Source organism: Artemia franciscana, chromosome 20 (genome assembly GCF_032884065.1).
Source record: "Artemia franciscana chromosome 20, ASM3288406v1, whole genome shotgun sequence".
NCBI classification, from domain to species: Eukaryota; Metazoa; Arthropoda; class Branchiopoda; order Anostraca; family Artemiidae; genus Artemia; species Artemia franciscana.
Genome location: NC_088882.1, coordinates 35896247 through 35914252, shown reverse-complemented (window position 1 = coordinate 35914252; position 18006 = coordinate 35896247). Strand labels below are relative to the sequence as shown.

Below are 18006 nucleotides of genomic sequence, written 5' to 3'. Positions count from 1 at the left end.
TACAAGATGTCTTATGTCGCACTTTTAATTATCACAGCTGATTTGGCAACGCCTTTCGTTCGTAAAAATTCAAACATGGTCATTCCGACGATTCTTAAAGTAAATTGATTCATAAACTGTGTTCTCGTGAATTAATATATTTAATAAATGTATATATTAAGTAATGTATTAATTGATATATTTTTAAATGTATATATTTTTTTCAGTCATCTCTGCTAAGGTTCCTGGAACCAAAAACAGGAGGAAATGCAATGCTTATGTTAAGGTATGTACTGATTTTTCGCTCTAAAATTCATTGGCAACCCAGTGGCGGCAACTCACGAGAATATAGGTAGGGGTGGTAGGGCCGTATGCAGGATTTTGAGGGCGGGAGTTGAGAGTGGGGGGGGGGTTACGTGGGAGGATATTTCCATGGAGGAACTTCTCATGGGGGAAGAGAATTTCAATTAAGGGGGTGCAGGATTTTCTAGCATTATTTGAAAAAACAATGGAAAAATAAATATGAAAAGTTTTTTCTACTGAAAGTAAGGATCAGCATTAAAACTTAAAACGAACATAGATTATTACGCATATGAGAGGTTTACCTCCTCGTTATACTTCACTCTTTACGCTAAAGTATTTTTAGTAATTTCAACTATTTACTCTACGGCCTTTGTGATTCAGAGGTCATTCTTAAGGAATTGGGACATTTAAGCTTTAGTGTAAAGAGCGAGGTATCGACGAGGGTTGAACCCCCTCATATACGCAATAAAAACATACGAATATAGAAGTTCGTCACGTAAGTTAATTCGTAAGTTACGTATAATTTTTACCAATGAAAACGTTTGTAAAAAATTAAAAGTTATAGTTGCCTTTTTAAGTAATCAAAAAATTGGAGGGGAACTAGGCCTCCTCCCTCACTCCTTTTTTCTCAAAATCTTCCGATTAATTGCAATTAATTAATATGCAAATTTTGTTTTAATTATTTAAGTGCGGACAGCCAAGATCAAAACTTGCATTAATTCAAAAACGTCCAGAAATTAAATACAAAAAACAAGTTTTTCTAAAGGAAAGTAAGGAGCAACAGTAAAACTTGAAACGAACAGAAATTACTCCGTATATGAAAGGGGCTTTTCCTACTCAACGCCCCGCTCTTTACGCTAAAGTTTCTTACCGTTTTAAAAAGCATAGTTAATAGAAAGAGTCAAACTTTAGCGTAAAGAGCGGGGCGTTGAGGAGGAAAAGCCCCTTTCATATACGGAGTAATTTCTGTTCGTTTTAAGTTTCAATGTCGCTCCTTGCTTTCAGTTAAAAAAAGAAAACTTGTTTTTTTATTTAAATCACAAAATAAGTTGAAAAAATGGCAACGTACATGCAGGTTTTCATAGCTTCGGAGAACGTTCTCATTAGGAAAATCTTTTGGCGGCTCTTGTGCATTGCAGTTGTAGCTACACGTAGATGTACGCCTGTTGCTGTAGCTGCATGTTGTGCAGCTGCATGCCAACATTGTAAAGATAATTTACTTGGATTGGGATCCAAGTTTTGAGAGGAAGGCTATCTCGGCGAAACAGCAGAACGCAAGACAAAATTTTCAATCATCACTTATCTTCCCTTCTTGAAATTAGTCCTGTGGACACTCTTTGTGACAGATCCAAGAGCGAGCGAGGGGGAACCCTCCATGATTTTTGGTGCCCTCATTCCTTGTTTTTTTCTGTTTTTCACGATTTTTTAAAATATATTTGTCAATTTGATCAATTATTGGCCTCCTCGTCACATTGCCCCTCCCCCCTCCTAATGATTTTTCTCGAAACCCACCCCTGGACACTATGGATACCAAAAGAAAAAAAATCTATTTTTGTTATTATTGGACCCTCCCCCAAAAGAACAGTTCCTTCGTATGTACCTGGACGCATGTACCGTTTAGTTTATGGAGATTCACATGCCTTTAGGAAATGAGTACTCTATTTTAATGAACAATCATGCAAAAGACCGCAAAAACTTGACCTATCAATCTAAAGGTGTAACTTAAATTGATCTTTCATATACAAACCCTGCATTAGTGACTTCATTTTTAAACGCAGTCAAATGTCTATCCTTAATGAAACTTATTAATTATTATGAAGCAGGCTATCACATCAAATGTTGTGTGTACCAAGGTTAAGGTCAGAATAAATGTAATGATTCAAGGGATTGCCCACTCTCCGTCACCTCTTGTTCATAAGAGCACCGGATCATCGCTTATTCTGCGACGCGGGGCATGCATCGACCATGCCGCGCCATGTGTGGCATATATTTGCTACTTGGTGTGTATGTGTGTTTAAAAGTTTTCAACCCCTGTTATAATAGTCTAATATTCTAAGGCTAGTTTATATGGTCCAGGCCCGTACTTACAATTTATAATTTTGGCGGGGGGGGGGCATCAATGATAAAACAACACACTTTTAAGATAATTTGCATATAAAATGCCCAAGAATTCGGTAGGGTTTTGGGAGAAGGCGGACACTGAGGTACCCCTGGGTACGTCCTTGATGTAATCTATAAAACAGATTTATTCTCAAGGTCTATGCTTGAACTTTGGAAACCTATGTAGCTTTTACTTGTAAATATGTAAGCCTACTATTAAAGTCAATTAAAAAAAAAAATTGTTTTCTATTTCAGCTTTCTTCCATACCAAGCATGGGGGCAAACGCACATTGTCGAACAAGATTAAAGAAATGCACGAACAGTCCATTTTTTGACGAAAAGTTTTCATTCGAAATCAACCAATCAATTGAGGAAAGGCGACTGTTTCTGTCTGTTTGGAATCGAACCCCAAGCAAAAGGTTAGTTTAAAAAAAAATGAGACTATTTAACAGAGGTTATGTTTTTACGTAATTTCGAGAAGGATTTTTAAGTTAATAAATATAAATGATATTTTTGAACCCCAGGAACAACTGTGTTTTTCAGATACTTAATGAAAGTACATTTAAGGGGCGGAAACCCGTTCATTGTATTTAAACTAGTGTTTACGTTGAATAATTCTATTGGAAAGGAGGGGGAGAGTGAAAAACGATAGTGGGGTCGCTTCTACGCAAGCACTTCCGCCGTAAATTTAGAGGCCGAGAATAAAATGGACCGAAAACGAAGAAGTAATATTAAAATAATCAATTATATTTGTCAACGTGAATAAGAAGTGTCCAGCAATTCAGGGAATTTCGGACATTTTTTAGGAGGACCAGATCTCAAGGCATCCCTTCTGTGTACCTTCTACCTCTACAATGTAGCTCTAAATTAGTAAGGGATTTTAATCCAGATTAACACTACATGAGTAAAATAAAACAAAATCAAATCATTTGCGCTAATAAATGAAGTTATAATTTGAGGAAACTTACTCGGTCCGTTCAACTCCTCAGAATAGAGCTAGGTTCTTCAAATTTTTAGATCTACAAGGAATCTTCCTGGGGATTACACAAAACGAGTGCGACAGGTCTCCCAGCTAACAGAGGGGCGACGCAAGGACCTTTGCAGTCAAGAAGTGTCGTTAATCCATACACTAGACGAGAAACAACACATAGAAGCAGAAACAGAGCATTCACGTCGTTTTAAACCATACCCCAGATGGTCTATCCAATACCCCTTTTCAGTCTACCCAAGTCTACTTTACCAACTAATTTAACTGGAAAGCGTCAAGGAAAGAACTGTAATAAATATATATTTATATAGAAATTATGTTTTTAGAATCGAATAGCGATGTCCATATTCATCACGTTTGGTTTAAGTTTAAAACACCATGGGCAGTGAAAATCAAATCTGAATTTTTGAGTTTGTTAATTAAAGACTTACACAACCACAGATATTTTAAAAATAGGAAAAGATCGAGAATCAAATTATTAATGAAAAAGACTTCGATATGCATTTATGCAGATTTTGGCATTAGCTGATGCAAAATTAAAAAAAGGAAAGGGGGAGTAGGAATCAGCAAAATTTTAAGCACAAACAAATGGCTACAAAGAGTTTAATGAAGTTTAGCTTTCCTTTGAATGTGCATTTGTTTTTTGTAGGGGGTCCCAATTAGGGGGAGGGGCAGGATGATTCCTAGATAAAAAAATATCTGTTTTACATTTTAACTAAAAAAAAAAAATAGCAAAATTGCCCCCCCCCCCCATACATTCCCCCTTTCTATATTTTCGTTAATTGGCGTTCCTGGTCTCTGGGAATCAACTGCTTGACAACATCTGAATTTTATATAGGCTATATGAAAAATGTCGTAAAATAATTTAACTAATAAATTAAAATAAATGTAAATAATTAGCTTTACGTGTTTATTTTCCTGGCTCGATCAGCGAACAAAATTCTTTTTATTTTGTTATCATTGGAACTTTAACAACTTGATAAGATTTGAAAATGAAAAGACATTTTATAGGCTAAATGATAGGGATGCCCCCATTTTTATATTTTGTAGGCTGAACCCTCAGATGACCATCTTCAAAACAAAATAAACCTTCTTTTCATATTAATGAATCACCTGCTGTAATAAAATTGGGAGCAGAAAAAGCTAGGACTCTTTGAACTATCTTGTTCAAATGATACCCACAAAGGGGCAGACGGGTATCTACCCTTTTAAGAAGAAGAAAATATACAAAAAGGTACAACGTTTTTAACAGCCTGGGATAATCGATTTTCTGTGAGCAAATCAATGGGTCACAGAAGAAAAAGAGAAAAAAGAGAAAAAAAGAGAAAAAAAGAAAAAGAGACAAAAAAGAAAGTTTTTTTTTGAGAAAAAAAAGAAAAAGAAAAAAGGCAAAAGGAGAGTGCTTGATACACCAGCACTGCCAGCAAGGAGGCGGATTGGTTATTTTCCCTCACGATTAAAGGGAATAAAAAAAAATTTTATACTTTTTTTTTGTTTTTAAAGATGATAATTACCGATTTCTAATGAGACAGAAAATGAGTCACTTGGGGGTTAAAATAAAAGAGAAAAATAAAAGTGTTTCGTTCCCTAGTAGCCCTACTATCTTGAACAAAATGTGCACCTCAGGGAAATACTTTACAATCAGAAAAATATGGCTCTAATCGGTCAAACGAAGTACTTCGAACACTTAAGCAAACCTCTTTTTTTGCAAGAATCCTGAAAAATTTTCTTGGTCTTGCCTCTCCTTACCAAATTTTTTTTCTGGTACCGTTGTGTGATACCGAGCTAATCTACTAGACAATCAATATTCCACTTACAGCCAGGGAAGCTAATTGGGATTGAGGAGCGTTTGATTGCCCCTACCTAGACTTCAGAAAATATCCTTTTTTGTATTTTCGCCAGGAAAAATTGAAAAAAAACCACCTGCATTTTGAAAAATGCCTATTTTGGCATTTTTACTAAAAAACTCCCACGCCCCTATATTTCCGTGAGAGAGTGCTCCAGCCTATAGCGTTAAAAAACGGCAAATATTATCGAATCGATTTTAGGAAATATGTAAGCGATTCAACATCGTAATTAAGGTGAACACGAACCCTGTGTAACACAATAGCTAAATCTGCAAATCACGTCCAAAAAAAGCAGTTTGTAATTTTGTTCGCGATAAATTCTGAGGTTCGAATTAGGTACTCCATATAAAGAGATAATAATTAATAGATCCCACTATAATAGTCCATAAATTATACTAATCGCTTATGAAGTAACTTAGTTAATTCATCCTTTCACTGACTGCAATTTCTGATTTTTGTGAATAGGTGTTATTTATGTGAAATTTCTCAAACAGCGTTTTATTCAACTTATTTATCCGACATTATTGACTCGTGCGATTAATTTTTATGTTTCGTGTAGTGTTGATGAAACCCCAAACGGGTTGGAAGAGGTCTTAAGGAGCTATTAAAGAAAATGGGAAGTTCATGGGAGGGGGTAAATAGTAAAGCTTTGAACAGACAGGGTGGAAGAGAATAGCATGTCTTATTTATCTGATATTAAGTTTTATGTCTTCTTAATTGATGGTTCTACTAAAAAAAAAGACGTAATGTATACTGTTGATGGATTACGCTATTGTTCAGTCTCCTGAAGTGATAGTAACTTCCCTGTAATAGCGCCGTAATACGAGAGCCGGGGTTCATTCCCAGCTACCGCAAGATTGGGTGACAAACTTGTTACCATGGTTACTTCCCTGTAATAGCGCCGTAATACGAGAGCCGAGGTTCATTCCCAGCTATCACCAGGTTGGGCGACAAGCTAGTTACCATGATTACTTCCCTGTAATAGCGCCGTAATATGAAACTCGGGGCTCATTCCCAGCTACCCCAAGGTCGGGCGACAAACTTGTTACCTATCCCTGTAAAAGAAAAAACCCAGCAGCTGAAACTTCGATGATCATAGACACCCTATGTGCCATCAATGACTCTGAAGGATCTTTTTCCGTCTTCGGTTGTGGTAATCCCGATGAAAAAACATCGGGTAAAATACCCGAGGTAATGCGCTGTTGAAATTTTCGATGGCTAAACTTATTCATTCAATATTAGTACCGAGTAGTCATAAATACGGAGTTAGAAAATTGATTATTTGCTCTTAAGAAACGTATTTTTTTAGTGGGAATTGGTGAACCAGAAATAAACTTTACTGGATGGATAAATGAAACTGTAGAATATGCAGTACTGGACGGAGCTTGTTGTCAGCATTACCCTACAACATAGTTGCAATCTCAGACGCCACCTAGTAAAGAAAGATTAATAAAAGGCAAGATATGGTCGCTTAGATCAGCTATCCCCAAGCGAAACTACTGCCCACTGGTGGATGCTGGAGAGGAGAGATTTAGGGGAAAGTGAGGGCCAGCGGTGCATTACATATGCACTATAAACAAATGAATAGTAGTGGCTTAAGATTGCTATTGGTGAAAACTTAGCCAAAAATGGCTAAATTGTTAGCAGCACAACTGAGTTCATCCTTCTTGATAAGATAATTTCGGATATTTTTATTTCTTTCATATTACCTTTTAATTCTGGGTTCAATACGAAACTCGGTTCAAGTTTCTTATTTACACCGTTTTTTAATATACTTAATGAAAAGGGCAGAAACACTAATTCATATACCTTTATGTTTCATTGCTATCAAAATGGAACACAAGAAGAATTTTACGGGCGTGGAAATTATTTTTTTGTGGAGATTGAGCGTTAGGCCAAACAGGTTTGATAATTTCGAATATTTTTACTTCTTTCATATTACCTTTTAATTCTGGATTCAATACGAAAATCGGTTCAAGTTTCTTATTTACACCGTTTTTTAATACATTTAATGAAAAGGGCAGAAACACTAATTCATATACCTTTATGTTTCATTGCTATCAAAATAGAACACAAGAAGAATTTTACGGGCGTGGAAATTATTTTTTTGTGGAGATTGAGCGTTAGGCCAAACAGGTTTGAGAACAACTGGCTTAGATGATAAAGAGCGGTTACTAGCCTATATACGTGAGACATAGTGGGGTGGATACCTATCACTATCGATACTTTTTTCTGAAAGTTATAAATACGTAATTGAAATACTGAATGTAAGTATATACTATAGGCAACAAATAAAATCTTGTTTTGAACTTTCCGTTTGAGGTATTATAATACGTTTTTTTCTCATAAAGGACTTGTAATAGTCATTTGTGACGATGAAGCTTTAATTATATAGTTGTAGCGTAGGTATTTAGGCATAGAATTATTTTCAAGCTTCCAGGGCGGGAACACCACCCTTCCCTAAAGCCCTTGTTTATTCCACGTGGGGATCAAAAGTCAAGCTAAGCTCGTATATTTTCATAGTAATGATGGTAGTTATTGGCAATAATGCTTGACCTCCAGTTCCTGGGCAGGAGATAAAATCTATCAGTGCACCCCAAACAGGTGGATGGGTGTAAACACTACTGAGTTTCACGCCCTGCAAGGTAGTCGCCATTGCGCTCCAGGTGACCTCCAAGACTGGTGACCATGCGGTCAGCTCTATCATGATTGCGGCGTCAGATGCATGTTTAAACGCATTTTGAAGAGAACTGTCCAGTGAAGAAGAATTCCCAAGAAATATCAATGGACCTGATACCCAGAGTAAAAGTTATCGATACGATTATGGTGTTCTCAGCAAGCAATGTTGCCTCCGTGCTATGCAGATGTTGAGAAGTAAAGAAGGCAACCATGCTACAGGGTTCTTAACAGGCGACGCAACTTCAAATATGGTGGCGAAGAAAAAATTCCTTTTCAAGGCAAAAAATTTGGAAAACCTACTACAGTCATTAAATGGACAAAATTTAAAATGGATGTTGAATTTTGGAAATAAGATTGTTTAAGCAAGGGGCAATGCACACTCTTCTTACCCTTGAGATGGAGAAGTACAACAGACATACTACAAAAAATCCCGGATTTATACTAATTATGACTCCTGAAACACTACAACATTTTCATTTTTTCTGTTCCGGAGTAGATGATAGTTTGAGACTCCAAGGGGCTTGTTTCATCATTAACGAAAGAAGTGGACATTTTCTCTTGCAATGAAAATCAGTCTCCTCCAGTCTTGACTGAATCAGACTAAATGGAACCCATTTAAATTTATGAATAATCTTGGCTGTATCAGCATCGTTACCCTTGACGCTGCAATCTCTATGTAATCTCTAATCTCTATGTAAGCTAAAGGTTATATCTACGGCGAGCTGCAAAAGCTGTCTTCTTCTGTTGACTAGCTTCGATTGCCAAGGATTTAAACGCAAGAGCTGTTCTTTCTGAGCAGACCACAAGACAATTTCTGGAAAAATTTGGACAAGGTCACAAATGCGAGAATGGACAAATGCTGGTACATTACGTCTTGACGAGTCGCCTTGTTATCTCCAATACCATATTTCAACAGAGGCTGAGCCAACTTTAACTTAGATTTGAATAACGGCATCACGAAGGCCTAGATTGACTTCCTTCTTGTGCGCGCTGAAAAAGATCTTTACACGTATCATACTATTACAATAGCGCGAGTACAGGCTCGCAGTCTGAGCATGAACACTGGCTTGTTGCTGAAAACATTGCTCTATGTCTTGGAACTACGAGAAAAAAAGCATGAGACAGGCTTCGACATTGGCAAGCTCCAAGACAGACAAGTTCAGCAAACCCTCCACTTGGAACTGACTTAATGATGTGACGGCTCAGTTCTGACTATAATGTAGACACCAATATGAGAAAGGAGGCCTCCAAAATAGTGAAGACAGAGACTACCGATGAAATCCTAGGCTAAAGAAAGATCAAACGACAGCACTGGGCTACAACTAGAAGCATGTCTCTGTTCAATAAGCAAAGACAAAAGATGAATGGCCCGAAAGAAGAATCGAAAAAGTTGAGCGGACAGGTCAGACACTCTGTTTGTATAGAATGCCGTCAAATTTTAAGAGACCAATTTAGCGATCGCTGAAAGTTGGCAGGCGTATCAGGGACCCGACCAGGTCAAGTTAGAAATAGTCGCTTCCCCGGTTTGAACATGTGGGGGGAGTGTAAGGACGGTTAATTCGGAAAATTAGAAAAAATTAGGAATTTTTAGCTTACGAACGGGTTATCGGATCTTAATGAAATTTGATATTTAGAAGGCCATCTTGTCTCAGAGCTCTTATTTTAAATCCCGACTGGATCTGGTAACATTGGGGGAGTGTGAGTGGGAAACCGGATTGGAAAGCGCTTGGAGTGGAGAGATCGTAATGAAACTTAGTGGGAAGAAGCTCTTGGCTCTTCTAGCCCCGTTACAAGTGCCATATGAGCTCTTCGCTCTTGTTTTCTTGAGTTTTTGAGAGAGTATAATTTATCAACATGATAGCTGGTGGAAGAGTATTAAAAGCATTTTAAATCAATCTGTTGTTTTGAAGGAGCCATTTAATGCCGAAAGTTGAATCCTAAAACCACTGTCTTTTTTTGTTCTTGGGTTTTGTGTTTTCAGTAAAGCATTAGCTTTGCATAATATCACAGATATAGGTACATATCAGCAGTCAGTTTATTTGCACAACAGATATATATTACACTTGCTAAGAGGGAAACATTTTTGTTGGATTCAAATTTAAATATTGCTTTCTATTTTCATAAAATAGCCTTGTTTTCGTCATTATTATTATCTTATTATTATTGATTCTTTTTCTTCCAGACGCAGCCAGTTAATTGGGTGTATGTCATTTGGGATTCGTCATCTTGTTCGAAAGGTATATGTATCTCTTTGTTTTTTTATTTCTTTTTCTTATTTCTTTTTAAAATATTTTGTGCAAGATATATCTAGAAGTAACTTAAATTAAGTAGGAAAAATGCTTCATAAAAACAATACTAAAAGATCAAGTTTTTTTGTCACTCAAATGATATTATTGTTAATCCTGAAAACATATGACTGTCGTTTTGTGGAAGATTTTCGGTGCTTCAATTTTATGTTTTTTATAGATTCTCGCATCAATAAAAACGATGGCATTTCTCTAATCCCGAGACTCCGGGCAACTACAATTCATTTTTGTATTTTTTCACTAAAAATAATTTTCACGATATATAACGGTTGGAAGCAGTGTTAAAAAAGATATGTTTTCTATGCAAAACTTTTAGTGACAAGAATCATCCATAGAAAAGTTTGCTTCATAAGACAACATAAGGATTAACGACCTCAGTCTTACGGTGTAGTTGAGACCCATCTAAATAGTAATTCCAATAGGACTATCCTTGAGTATTACATCTCTGAACCTCTTGATTAAGCGTGAAGCTCTTCAAGGCAATATTACAAGTGCTTGTCTATTCCTTAAATGCATACCTGAACCGATGTGAGAGGGAGATTCGGATCTTCCTTCCCCTAGATTGATCTGAAGAAACTACTTCAAAACAATAAAATCTCACTTTTTTGCAAAATCCTCCCTCCTTAGGAAAGAAACCTCTGATTCTCCTTCCGCCACTAAGGGCTGGATCAGTGTTCACCTCTGACTCTATAAACTTACGACCTGGGTAAGGACCCACACTACTTTGCCAAGAAAACCCGCAATAAAACAAGGATGTTCTGGTAATGATTCCCTATATCTTCAATCTGATTTTTAAGAGATTAAATATTGGTTCAACTACTGGATAAGCAACTTAAGCTGATAAGCTGATTAGCACCCGACCATTGATCCTTTGCTGTAGCTCTGGATTTGTTTTTAATAATTTAGGAGTAAGAAAGTTTTATTATTATCAGCAACACAACAAGAGAGCGGATAAACCTCATCTCTTTGAAACTGCCCTTTTGCTGATTTTCTTGGGATGGAATTATTAATTTAATTTTTTTTTATAATTTCATATAATTTATGTGTACATTTTTTATTTTTATAATTTTATTACTTTTAATTGGTTTGATTTATTAAAGCTAAGAAATTAAACCGTTTAATATGTATTTTTCTTTCAGTAAAGTCCAAATTCTCTTTGGGTCCTCAGAACTCATGGGGTTGTCAGCCCTATTCATGTTGATTTTTGCTCGTTTTGTGTTTGAATTGGTTATTTATTGTAATTTCTGTTTATTTTGGATTTCATTTATTTATTGATGGTGATTAGTGGTAGTTGTACGCTTGGAAGATTATTAGACTTTATTTCTGCTCATTTTTGGTTTAATGGAGCTCTTTACTTTTCTTTGAAAAACTTATTTTGTGGTAAATTTTTTTTTAAATTAATATTATAACAATCCAACCATCAAAATAGTGAAGAAGCTTCATTTCTTTGGAACTGCTCTTTCTACTGATTTCTTTAGGACGGACGCTGTAGCTTAATTCAACCCTTTTGCACCCGGAACCAAAGAACAGTTCTTTACTCCTAAAGCTTTCATCCTTGAAGCTTATCACTCCTTGCAAAATATCATTTTGGAAAGAAAGTGTAAATCCGAGGGAAGATGAAGTTGGGTTTTGGACAATATAGGGCAAATATGGACACACAGCAGAGGGGGGGGGATATCGTGTCCAATTAGCCCAAAACGTACTATTTTCTTTACTTGCTTAGTAATTTCAAAAAAAGGCCCAGATGCACGTTTAGTATGTCGACAACAATCGAATCGAAGGCATTGAATCAGGATATTGGTACTTGTGCAACACAAACCATTATTCATTAGGTGAAAACATTTTTTATGTACAGCAAGGGAAGCATGGCTTCGGCACCACGAAGAGATTAAAATCTTCTCCTAAAATCTCTGAATGTCGTTAGGCCTTTCTACGAACTGGCAACATATTTTACCACATATGTTCGTAAAATGGTGCTCAGTAATACATAAAATTTATTCAGAATCCACGGCACCAATCCCCATATAGGATCCTTAGGCTGTAAAGAAGGGAAAGGACAAACGAATCAATTGAACACTAAGTCAGACTCAGCAAAACAAATGTAGTGAGTAAATGAATAAAAAATGAATTGCTATAAAATGGAGTAGACTCCAACCAATCCTAAAAAAAAGTAAACAGAATAAAAATAAAAAGAGAAGTAATGCCTACCCAGGGGGCTACCGTGACCCCCTCCCTTCCCTGGATTTTTCTTTATCAGACTTGTAAAAACTTATCAAAAATGTATGTATACGAATTTTGATCTCTTTTAGTTTTTGTACCCCTCCCCCCCGAAAAACTGCATGATTTTTAGTAACTAAATGAAATCTTAATAAATATTTTTTCTTGGTGTTAACAGACTTAAGGTGGGAGTAGGGACCAAAAACGTTTTTATTTTAATGTTCATGGTACTGTCAATCAGATACCCAAGGCTCTATGTAGGGGGGGGGGAGGTTAGGCTGTTTGAGCTTCTCCTGAAATGTTTGCCCGACTCGTAAAAAGATAAAAAAAAAATGTATGTAAATATTTGTTTGTGTTTTCTCCCCCCCCCCACTCTGAAAAAAAAATCCTGGACACAGCCCTGTAGATAACTCCTAACATACCATTCCTCAAAATTTCAGGAAGTCGATGGCTGGTATAGACTACTTGATCGGAGATTAGGGCGAAAGCTATATTGTTCAGTAAAAAGAAGGAGAAGGGATGATATGGGTGAAACAATGATGGACAACGACTCTGAGGATTTCTATTCTTGTACAGACAGGGAAAACGTTGATGAAGGTAAGTTTTAAATACCAACCATATTTCTGCCATAAGGTAGACGAACGATATTCAATATTTATTAGGCCAACATATTAACTATGAACTTCCCCTAGGTTTCATCGTGAGATTAATAATGAATCAGGTCAATAAGCACAAACAACCATAATTAAATGGAGAAGTGCATCTGATAATTTCCTTCTAAGCCTCATCTGTACTCTACCTCCAAGCTCAGAACTTGTCTGTTAGCCCTAAATCCAAGCCCAGCGTTTAACGTATGATGCAATAACAATGAAATGATAAAAAGTACAAAAAGGATGATCAAAATGTACAAATTTTAGACGACCATATTGCATCTCTAAAGCTATTTCTACTATATATGGCAGTGATACCATGGCTTGCAGACATTAAGCTGTACATCTTAATTACTTTTTATTAATTAAAATCCATTCATTGCTCCATCGCCCATTGGCAGTCAGCTATATTTAACCGCATGAATTCTTACTTTTTACCCTGTTTTATTTCCCCATATTACATTTTTGTATTTACATATCTCTCATATTATTGCTCAGTGCTGGATAACACCAAACGACACGCTTGCGCACTCAGTCTCCTGAGAGCAGAATAGTTAAACAACATTTCGTCTTCTTAGGCTTTTCTCTTCCACGACCTCTGCATTGATGCTAGCTTATCATCCCCTGAACGTATAACTTCTACACAAAACCCAAAGCTTAGCTAACCCGGCGTACCACTCTACTGCCCAGTGTTGCCAACTCCTTGGTCCATGAACGTGTCTTTATTTTTAGCTAAAATGTGTCTATCTTGAAATCACAGAAACTAGAAGTTTTTCCAGTTGTAGTATTGACCAAAAGACGCCTTGTAAATCTTTTTAACAACGGCTAGTTAAGATAAAATATAATGAAAACGAAGAATAAATCCATATAAAATATTCATACAAAATGACTTGGTGTGAAAACACTAAACTCGCATAAACATGTAAATCCTTTACTTTCGACAAAATCCTTTACTTACATCTATAGCAAAACCTGGATGCTAAAAAAAAAACACTACTTTGGTGAAAAGTGACATCTTTTTAAACAAAAACATATATCTAGTTTCTTTTGACAAAAATGTCCAGTTGGCAACTCTGCTACTGCCATGTAATAACAGCTGTAAGTATGTGTAATCACCATGTACTCACCAAGTACTCATTAATACTCCTTGGTAACTTCATCACGCAAGTACACCTAATTTGTAAGTTATTCTTCTCGGCAGTTCATCCCATATCGACTGTCGCCCTGAAATCCCTCATTCTGTCAGCAGATTCCTCTTTTAAACTGTATTCCAGAGTAGACCTCTCTCTGTTTTTCTTTTAGAATTATATTTAAGACGCTTCTTAGCATTTATACTTCTCGTTCTTTATCGTTTTGTTTATTAATGATCTAATGTTGAACAACTTTACATAAAATGAAAGCTTGAACACAGTTCATGGTAACGAACTGTAAGTAAATAGTTACTCGGCCCATTAGTAACCGAAACTATAAAAAGTAGAATTTTGATAACAAATAATACGTCAAAAGAACAAGTAGAAAAATAAGAAAATGTCTTATATAAGAGAGGGGAATACAACTTTAAATGAATATTTCTAACCTGTATCCAAGGGCCATCCTTAGCAAAACAAATGAAAAAAGAAAAACGAAAAATATATAATAACTCATATTAAAGCACAATCTTCAAAAATAATTTTTTTTTCTCAAAACAGTCTTAGCATCATTACTTGAAGACAGTTGAATCAGGACTGATACATCAAGCGAAGTGAGAGAGACAATTCATTCAACTGGAATAAAAAACATTTACAAACAAGCTCTTAAAGCTAATCTTGCCTTTTTAGCAGCCAACCTAAAGGATCTGTCCATAACAGGTTGGGTGGTAATGTTTACTGGTTTTTTAATATAATTTGCTAAATCATTTTAATTAAATTCGTATATAAGAAATATTACTATTTATTTTTATTCGAATTTCAATTGCCTCTAGAACAACTTTTTTTATGCCTAAATCATTGCTAATAAGGGAAGTTTCTTCAAAAAGCATTTTATGGCTAGAATCGTCAAAAATATGACTCTTTGAAACAGAATCAAAAGAAATATTTGTAGTATTAGAATTTAAAGCTTTAGTTGTGTTGTGCTTCGTGCTGTTGTAGGCGTTTTTTCCTAAACTTTGATGGGTTCTACCAACATAGTAGTTGTCACAGTTACATGGTATTTGATAAACCCCTCGTTGGCGAGTAACTGGGGTTATCTAGGGGAGTAACTATTATCTGGCGAGTAACTGGGGTTATATCTTTACCAGAGTTTAGGAAGTACATGATTTAAAATTATTCGTAAACACTACATACAAATTATTTTGAGTGCGAACTTTTTTTAAATTTCTAGTGACTTCTGGAGTATATGGAAGGTAAATTTTACTTGAGAGCTTGGCGGGAGCTTCACATGGTAAGATACCCTTGATTTTGCGGGAGTGTCTTGCCAGTCTTCGGATAATTGTAATATTAATTTATACTATATGATAACCGTTTCCAAAGAGTTTGTCTCTAATAAAGTTTAGTTCATCTTTCATGTGAGATTCAGGTCTTCGTCCCTATTTCCATCAAAAGAATTAGCTATTTATGCTGATTCTAAATATATACAATTCACTGAGTTTAATTCTACCCACCATAAGCTACGAGCCTGAAAAAATTTGTCTGAATTCTGAAAGGCGGTTAAACACCCCCCAAAAGTCAAAAAACCTTAGTGAAGATCATGCCATGAGATTCAGAGAATCAGACAATCCTATTTTAGAGCCCCCCCATTCCTTTATTTCTTCAAAGTCATTCAACCAAAAGTTTCATATAGCCATTCTGTTCATTATATTTTGAAAGGTCCAATAACCATGCCTCGGGGGTTGCATGACCCCCAACAACAACTAGGGAGAGGGCTGTAAGTCATAAAATTTGCCGATTGTTTACATACAGTATATGTTATTGGGAAGTATACAGACATTTTATGAGGGAGGATATTTTTCACGGCGAGAATTTTGCGCTTAAAGGAAATTTTTTTGAGGTGAACTTCCCTGGAGAAATTTTACAAGGGGAATTTTCCCGAATTCCTAGACGAAATCCTTTTTCATTTGGCCATGCTTTTTCTTTGCGACTCAATTTTACAGGTGCAGATGTTCCAGGGGCATTGTGCAGGGGAAGTTTCAGTGGGTCTCAGATTTTCTTGGGGATTTTTCTGTGAGGGAGGGATTTTCCACGAAGAAATTCTCGATGGGGAAAATTTTTGAGGGTAAAACTATCCATGGAGAATTTTTTGTGTGAGAAATTCTCCATGGAAGAATTTTCCGCTGTAGAAAGTTTGGAAATTTCGGCAGGGAAAACTTCCCATTAACAAAGGGAGATTTCCAGAAAACAAATTTCACAGAGAAGGGGATTTCCGACATAGTTCAAAAAACGAACAGAAATTTAATAGAAACAGGTCTTTTTTTTTCAAATGAAAAAAGGCTAAGTAGAATATTCTAGGCGGAAAGTACCCGTAAAAAATTTTCCGGGGGTAATTTTCAGCGTGGATGGAATTGTCTGAGGTAAGGATTTTACATTATTTGGAAAATTTAATTAGTTTTATTTGCTAAATCATTTTTAATTAAATTCGTACATAAGGCAATAAGTGAATATTCTACCAAATCCCTATTAAAAAAAATATTACTACTTACCCGTAAAAAATTTTCCGGGGGTAATTTTCAGCGAGGATGGAATTGTCTGAGGTAAGGATTGTACATTATTTGGAAAACATAATTGAATTGTCAAGAGAAACTAAGGAGCAGCATTAAAACTCAAAACGACAGAAAATATTCCGTATATGAGAGGATCCGCCCCTCCTCAATACCTCGCACTAAGCGCTAAAGTTTGATTTTTTGTCCCAATTCTTTTAGAACGACTGCTGAAACACAAGGGCTGTCCAATCGGAACAAGAACCTTTTTAAAGTAATATATAATTTTAGCTTGAAGAGCAAGGCATTGAGGTCGGGGTAGATCCCCTCAAGTATCGAATAAATTCTATTTATTTTAATTTTTAATGTCGATCCTTATTTTCAGTTGAAAAAACTTGTTTTTTTTAATATGGTACAAGGAAGAAACAGGTCGAAACAAGAATATAGAAGATAAAAATCTAGCAAAAAAATATTAAAAGGTATTTTCGAATGTTTCTTGATTTGGTACTAAACTAAAAAGAGAATTTTTTCGTAATAAAGTAAAAAGTAACATTAAAACAAAAATATATTGCTCCGCATAAGAGGCTATTAAACGGCAATTACAAAATTTTTATTGGATATTTTTGGGGAAACGATGGGCGGGGTGGAGACTGGCTACCCTCCAATCACTTTTGCCTCTTAAAAAGGGCACTAGAGCTTTCAATTTCCTATTGAATGAGTTCCTTTTGAAGTTTCTACTACAAACACTTCTATACAAAGTGCCTTGGTAAAAATAAATAAATGACAGATTGTGCCCACGTCGCTTTTTACTTAGATTAAATAAAAAAAAAACTAGTTTTTTTAACTGAAAGTAAGGAGCGACATTAAAACTTAAAACGAACAGATATTACTCCGTATATGACATGAGTTGTCCCCTCCGCAATCCCTCGCTCTTTACGCTAAAGCTTTTAATTGTTTTAAAAAGTAGAATTGTGGCAAAGATTCAAACTTTAGCGTAAAGAGCAAGGGATTGCGGAGGGGACAACTCATGTCATATACGGAGTAATTTCTGTTCGTTTTTAAGTTTTAATGTCGCTCCTTACTTTCAGTTAAAAAAACTAGTTTTTTCTTATTTAATTTCTGAACGTTTTTGAATTAATGCATGTTTGATTTTGGCTCTCCGCACATAAATTATTAAAATGAAATTTGTATATTAATTCTTTTTTTTGGCTAAATGGCTTTCTCTTAGTATTGATCAGACGATTTTGAGAAATAAGGGGTGGTGAAG

The 18006-nt window shown here is 35.8% G+C and overlaps 1 protein-coding gene across 2 annotated transcripts in view; it reads left to right on the top strand.

Moving 5' to 3' along the window:
- The window catches only part of LOC136040192 (uncharacterized), a 92932-nt gene that overhangs the window by 44621 nt on the left and 30305 nt on the right, over positions 1–18006 (top strand). For both annotated transcript variants that reach the window (XM_065724344.1, XM_065724343.1), the window contains exons 4-7: positions 207–265; positions 2638–2801; positions 10079–10133; positions 12860–13016. In XM_065724344.1, the coding sequence (XP_065580416.1) occupies positions 207–265; positions 2638–2801; positions 10079–10133; positions 12860–13016 (435 nt within the window). The remainder of the gene's footprint in view (positions 1–206; positions 266–2637; positions 2802–10078; positions 10134–12859; positions 13017–18006) is intronic.